Genomic DNA, 7,592 nt, shown 5'->3' with positions numbered 1-7,592 from the left:
AATGAAATCTTTGAAATTCAAGATAAAGAATTCAAAAAATTGATTATAAAGTTGCTCAAGGAGATCCAACAGAAAGTTGAAAACCAATATAAAGAGATCAAAAACCTGGCCAGGCATAGTGGCTCATGACGATAATCCCATTGCTTTTGGAGGCCAAGGTGGGAGGATCATTGGAGCCCCCAAAATAAAAAAGAAATAAAAAAATAAGATTATGAGTAAAAAATATTCCAAAGAGATAGAATTTTTTTAAAAATTGAACTTCTAGAAATTAAAAACTCTTTTAGAGAATTATAAAATGCAGGGGAAAGTTATAACAATAGTCTAGACCAAATAAAAGAAAGAATTTCAGAGCTTGAATACAAGGGTTTTGAATTAACCCAATAAGACAAGAATAAAGGCAAAAAAATAAAAGAAATGAATAAAGTCTCTGAGAAATATGGGATTGTGTAAAGCATCCAAACTTAAGAATCATAGACATTCCTGAGAGAGAAGAAACAGCCAAAATTTGAAAAACTAATTTGAGGTAATTTTTAGACATCTAGATACAAAGAGATTAAAGAACTGCTGGATGATTCATTGTAAAAAGAATCTTTACATTATAAAAAGAATCTTTACATTGTAAAAGGAATCTTTACATTGCAAAAAGAAACTTTACATTGTAAAAAGAAACTTTACATTGTAAAAAGAGTTTTGGTGGCATAAACATCACCAAAGCATATAGTTATCAGGCTATCTAAAGTCAATGCAAAGGAATGAATTCTAAAAGCAATGAGACAAAAGGAACAAATAACTTATAAAGAAAAACTTACCAGACTCACAGCACACTTCTAGGTAGAAATCTTACAAGCCAGGAAATATTGGGGGCTTATCTTCAGTCTTTTCAAACAGAATAACTGTCAGCCAAAAATTTTGTATTTTGCAAAACTAAGTGTCACAGATGAAGGAGAAATAAAGTCTTTTCCAGACCAAAAAAAAAAAAAAGAAAAAAAGAAAGGTTGATGGAATTTGCCACCACTAGACCAATCTTACAAAAAATAATCAAAGGAGCTCTAAATATCAAAATGAAAGATTGATACACACCAATATTAAAAATGATAGGGCTTAGAAAACAGTAACAAGATGGGAAAAGCAAAGTAAATAGGTAACAGCAAACTTGATGACTGGAACAGTGCCTCACATATAAAGATTAACTTTGAATGTAAATGGTATAAGTGCCCCACTTAAAGATATAGATTGATATAATGAATTAAAAACCATAATCCAAATAGCTACTGACTTCAAGAGACCCACTTAACTCATAGAGATTCTTACAGACTGAAAGTTAAGGGATGGAAAAAATTTTTCACACACATGAAACCAAAATTAAGCAGAAGTGAGGAAGGAGACCCAGGCATCTAGGATCACTTCCCTCTTGACTTCCACGATGCATTTCAATGGAAGAAATGGGGGGCCAACCGGCACCTCCTAAATCGCCTTCCTATAGATGGCAGGTATAGTATGGGAGAATTTCTCGTGGTGGACCCTGCTTCAGAAGTAGCTATTCTTAAATTAGATAAAACAGATTTCAAATTAAAAAAAAAAAAAAGACAAAGAAGGTCATTATATAATGATAAATAAATTTTAAAAATTCAACACAATGATATGACAATTCTAAGTATAGATGCACCTAACACCAGAGTTCCAGATTCATAAAACAAATCCAATTAGACCTAAGAAAAGAGATAGATAGTAATAAAATAATAGACTCCACTGAAAACACTGGGCAGATCATTGAAGCAGAAAGTTAACAATAACAAAAATACTGGACTTAAACTTCGCTCTAGAATAAAGGGACCTAACAAACATTTATGTAACATTCTATAAAAAGGGGAGTAATACCATTAGGAGAAATACCTAATGTAGATGACAGGGTGATGGATGCAGCCAACTACCATGGCATGTGTATACCTATGTAACAAACTTGCACGTTCTGCACATGTACCCCAGACCTTAAAGTACAATAAAAAAAGAAAAAAAAAGATTGCAGAACATACATTCTTCTCATTATCACATAGAACATTATCCAAGATACACCTTATAATAGGCCATAAAACAAGTCTCAATACATTTTTTTCAAATGATATCAAGTACCTTCTCAGACCACAGCAGAATAAAATTAGAAATCAATTCCAAGAGGAACTCTCAAAACCATACAAATATATGAAAATTAAACAATCTGCTCTGGAATTATCTTTGGATCAGTGATGAAATCAAGGTGAAAATTTAAACATTTTTCAAAGTCAATGATAACAGTGACAGATGTTATTAATATATTGGGGATACAGCAAAACATTGATAAAAACAAAGTTCATGGCACTATATGCCTACATCAAAAAGACACAAAGACTACAAATTGACAACCTAACATCACATCTTATCAGAATAGAAAATAACAAAACAAATCTAAAGCAAGTAGGAGAAAAGAAATAATACCAAAGCAGAACTAATTGAATTAAAATTACAAAAAATCAATTTTTTAAAGTTTGTGTTTTGAAAAGATAAACAAAATTGATACACTACGAGGTAGATTAGCCAAGCAGAGGAGAGAAGATTCAAATAAACTCTATTAGAAAGGAAAACTGAGATATTACAATCAACCACAGAAATACAAAAGATCATCCAAGACTTCTATGAATACGTCTATGAAACCAGTTAGAAAATCTAGGGAAAATTGATAAATTCCTGGAAACATACAAATCTCCAGGCTTGAATCAGGAGGAAATAGAAATCCTGAGCAGAACCAGAAGTAGTGAGATTGAATTAGTAATTAAAAATATTACAACAAATAAAAACCCAGGACCAGATTGATTCATAGCCAAATTCTACAAGACATTCAAAGACAGGCCACTACCAGCCCTACTGAAACTATTCCAAAAGATAAATAAGGAAGTGATCCTCCCTAATCCATTCTATAAAACCAGCATCACCATGACACCAAAGACAGGAAAGGATAGAAGAAGAAAAGAGAAACATAAACCACTGATGAACGTAGATGCAAAAGTCCTCAACAAACTATTAGCAAACCAAGTCCAACAACACACCAAAAAGAATTCATGATCAAGTGGGCTTCATTCTGGGGTGCAAGAATGGCTAAACACATACAAGTCAACAAATGTGATTCACCACATAAACAGAATTAAAAAAACAAAAACCATATAATTATCTCAATAAATGTAGAACAAGTATTTCATGAAATCTGTGTCCACTTACGGTAAACATCATCACAAACTAGAAATAGAAGGGAAGTTTCTTATTCTGATGACCATTACATCAACAGAATGAAAGACAAAAAGCATATGATCTTATCAGCAGATGCAGAAAAGGTGTTTAATAAAATTTAGCATCCTAAAAAAAAAAAAAGCTCTCAACAAACTAGGCAGCAAAGGAACTTACCTCAAAATAAATAAAATAAATAAAAATGAAAGCCATATATGACAAACCCACAACCAACATCAAACTGAATGGAGAAAAGTTGAAAGCGTTCCCCTTTAGAGCTGAAACAACACAAGGATGCCCACTTTCACAAGTCCTATTCAACATAGAACTGAAAGTTATAGCCAGAGCAATCAACAACAGAAGACATAAAGGCACCCAAATTGGAAAAGTGAAAGTCAAACTATCTCTGCTTGCCAATAATATAATCTTATACCTTGAATACCCTAAAGATGCCTCAAAAAGACTCCTAGTAAAGCAGGAGTGGTCGCAAACAAACCTCTCGAACACCAAACAGGGAAGGAAGTGGTGATTTATTTGGTTGGGAGCTGCAGCAGGCGAAAATACCTTAATAGCTGAGCTCCTCGACAAAGAAAATCTTTGCCCTTTTAAAGGCTTACAATTCTAGAAATTGCATGTGAAAGGATCTTGATCCATGAAGTAGGTATGGAGTACCTGACTAGGTAGGGGTTTGATCCTGTTTAAGCAAAAACAATATCTTCCAGAAAGATTCCACCATATCATGCCTGAGATCTATAGGAGTGCAATTAAGGGTAGTGCCGGGTCTGTCAGCCTTTATTTCTCCTATTGAAATGCAACGTAGAAGTCTAGGGGAAAGGAGTCTTAGAAGCTTAAGAGGATTAAGGGTCTCCTTCCTCACTAGGTTTCACATATGAAACCAATAAAGTCTCAGTTACAAAATCAAAATATAAAATGTTTTTCATATTTTGTATTTTTATTTAATATTATTATATATTTTTTATATTTTTATTTAATATTTATTATATATATTTTTACTATACATATAGTAAAAATCACTACTAATACAAATAACAAACAAGCCGAAAATCAAATCAAGGACTCAATACCATTTACAATAGCTGCCAACAAAATAAAATACCTAGGAATATACTTAACCAAGGAGGTGAAAGATCTATATAGGGAGAACTAGAAAACACAGATGAAATAAATTACATATTACACAAACAAATGGAAAACATTCCATGCTTACTGATTCAAAGGATCAATATTGTGAAAATGACCATACTACCCAAAGCAATCTACAGATTCAATGCGATTTTTATCAAAATACGAACATCCTTTTTACAGAATTAGAAAAAGACAACTCTAAAATTTGTATGGAACCATAACAAAAGCCCACACAGCCAAAGTAATATCACAATACCTGACTTCAAATTATGCTACACAACTACAGTAACCAAAATAGCATGGTACTAGTATAAAAGGAGACACATATATCAATGATACAGCATAGAAAACCCAAAAATGAAGCTAATGGCCTACAATCAACTGATTTTCAACAAAGCAGACAAAAACATAAACTGGGAAAAGGACACCCTATCCAGTAAACGGTGCTGGGAAAATTGGATAGCCACATGCAGAAGAATGAAACTGCATCCATGTCTTTCACCATATACAAAATTTAACTCAAGATGGATTAAATACTTGACTCTAAGACCTGAAACCCTATCTAAAAGAAAACCTAGGTTAAATTCTTGTAGACATTGGCTTAGGCAAAAAATTTATGAGCAAGACCCCAAAAACAAATGCAACAAAAACAAAAATAGATAAATGGGACTTAAACTAAAAATCTTCTGCATAAAAAAGAAGTATTCAACACAGTAAACAGACAACCTACAGAATGGGAGAGAATATTCACAAACTATGCATCTGGCAAAAGAGTAATATCCAGAATTTGCAAGGAACTCAAACAAATCAACAGAAAAAAAAAAGCAAATAATTACATTAAAAAGTTGGTAAGTGACATGAATAAATATTTCCTGTTATACAGATGGCCAACAAGCATATGAAAACAATGCTCAACATCACTAATTACAAAAGAAATACAAATTAAAACCAAAATGAAATACCACTGTACTCTTGTCAGAATGACCATTTTTTAAGTTAAAAAAAGGATGCATATATATATATGCATATATATATACACACACATATACACCTATATATATGTACACACACACATACACACATGCACACAATATAATACTATTAAGCCATAAAAATAATGAAATAAGGTCTTTTGCAATAACCAGCATGAACCTGGACACTATTATCCTAAGTGAAGTAACTCACAAATTGAAAACCGAGTTATCAGAGGTTCTCACTGATAAGTCGAGGCTAAGCTATGACTATACAGAGGCACACAGAGTTGGGTAATGAACACTGAAAACTCAGAAGGGGAACAGTAGGAGGGGAGTGAAGGATAAAAAAAAAAATCACCTGTTGGATGCAATGCACACTACTCGGGCGATGGGTACACTAAAAGCCCAGGATTCACTGCTATACAATTCATCCATTTAACCAAAAACCACTTGTATCCCTAAAGCTATTGAAATTTTTTAAAAAACAAAATGAAATTGTATTCAACTAAATAAAATAAACTAAGGGCTATTAATGAGTTTAGTTGTAAGATTCTTACAATGCTGCAATTTATAAAGATTTAATGTGTGAATTAAATTGTATTACCTAGATTTTTTTTTTTTTTTTTTTATTACAAACGCTTTATTTAAAGGTCCATCTGAATTTACATGTGGCAGCACAAAATAAAGGACCAGATCATGACACCTCATTTCCATCTCAAGTGGTCAAATCCAACATCCAAAACCCAGCGAACAGCCAAACTCAGAGCAAACTCCGGGCCTCTCGCTCGGACTCCAACAGGGTCAGCACTTCGCCCTCGTGCACGGGGCCTTTTACATTGCGGATAATGGAGCGGCTCCTGTGGTCCATAAATTCCAGGCGCACCTGCGTGCACTGTCCCTTAGAACCGCTCCTGCCCAGGACCTTGGTGACCCTGGCCAACTTGATAGGCTGCACGCGGCTGGCATCCATGATGGCGGCTTGGTGGCAGTCTGGCAGAGAGCTTGTCTAGATTTTTAATTAACTTTAAACACTTAGACCCAGGTTAACTAATAAGTAATTTTTGAATGTCAGTATAGTTGCCAAAAAAGAAACAATATATGTGTGCAAAAACACATTATTAAACATAATTTATATGTCTTTAATTATTAAAATGCCAGTAGATAAAATACGCAAATGCTTTTGCATAATAATACATACATATCTGATTTTTCTCCTCAAATTTTTTAAAATAATATGAGATAAATTTAGCTGAAAAAAATAACTGGAGAGTTTTTAACTTCCTGTCCTCTGGATTTTTTTTGTAAAAAAAAAAAAAAAAAAAAAGAACAAATTGGTTTCTGTAAAAGAGGGGGAATGAAGAAAGTTGGTTAATGGTAGAAAAATACAATTAGAAAAATAAGTTCTTTGACCAGACACAGTGGCTCACAACTGTAATCCCAGCACTTTGTGAGGCTGAGACAGAAGGATCACCTGAGGCTAGGAGTTAAAGACCAGCCTGGCCAACATAGCAAAACCACATCTTTAATAACAATATTTTTAATGGCATTTTAGGTTTAGGGGTACATGTGAAGAACATGCAAGATTGTTGCATAGGTACACACATGGCAGTGTGATGTGCTGCCTTCCTCCCCATCACCTATATCTGGCATTTCTCCCCATGTGATCTCTACCCAACTCCCCACCCCCCACTGTCCCTCCCCTATTTCCCCCCTACAGACCCCAGTGTGTGATGCTCCCCTCCCTGTATCCGTGTGTTCTCATTGTTCAACATCTGCCTATGAGTGAGAACATGTGGTGTTTGATTCTCTGTTCTTGTGTCAGTTTGCTGAGAATGATGGTTTCCAGGTTCATCCATGTCCCTACAAAGGACACAAACTCATCGTTTTTGATGGCTGCATAATATCCCATGGTGGATATGTGCCACATTTTCCCTGTCCAGTCTATCATCGTTGGGTATTTGGGTTGGTTCCAGGTCTTTGCTATTGTAAACAGTGCTGCAGTGAACATTCGTGTGCATGTGTCCTTATAGTAGAATGATTTATAAGCCTTTGGGTATGTACCCAGTAATGGGATTACTGGGTCAAATGGAATTTCTATTTCTAGGTCCTTGAGGAATCGCCACACTGTCATCCACAATGGTTGAACTAATTTACACTCCCACCAACAGTGTAAAAGTGTTCCTATTTCTCCACATCCTCTCCAGCATCTGTTGTCTC

General features: G+C 34.4%; 1 protein-coding gene across 1 annotated transcript; it reads right to left on the bottom strand.

The window, feature by feature from the left end:
- Positions 1-5,999: 5,999 nt before the first annotated feature.
- LOC108296143 (40S ribosomal protein S28-like) lies at positions 6,000-6,355 on the bottom strand. Its single transcript, XM_017518542.2, has one exon. The coding sequence runs from the start codon at positions 6,343-6,345 to the stop codon at positions 6,136-6,138; it is 210 nt and encodes a 69-aa protein (XP_017374031.1). The 5' UTR covers positions 6,346-6,355; the 3' UTR covers positions 6,000-6,135.
- Positions 6,356-7,592: the final 1,237 nt, after the last annotated feature.

The sequence above is a fragment of the Cebus imitator genome, unplaced genomic scaffold (genome assembly GCF_001604975.1).
Source record: "Cebus imitator isolate Cc_AM_T3 unplaced genomic scaffold, Cebus_imitator-1.0 Scaffold685, whole genome shotgun sequence".
In the NCBI taxonomy this organism is placed as follows: Eukaryota; Metazoa; Chordata; class Mammalia; order Primates; family Cebidae; genus Cebus; species Cebus imitator.
Note: the sequence above shows the minus strand (reverse complement) of the source record. Positions and strands in the feature narration are given on the sequence as shown.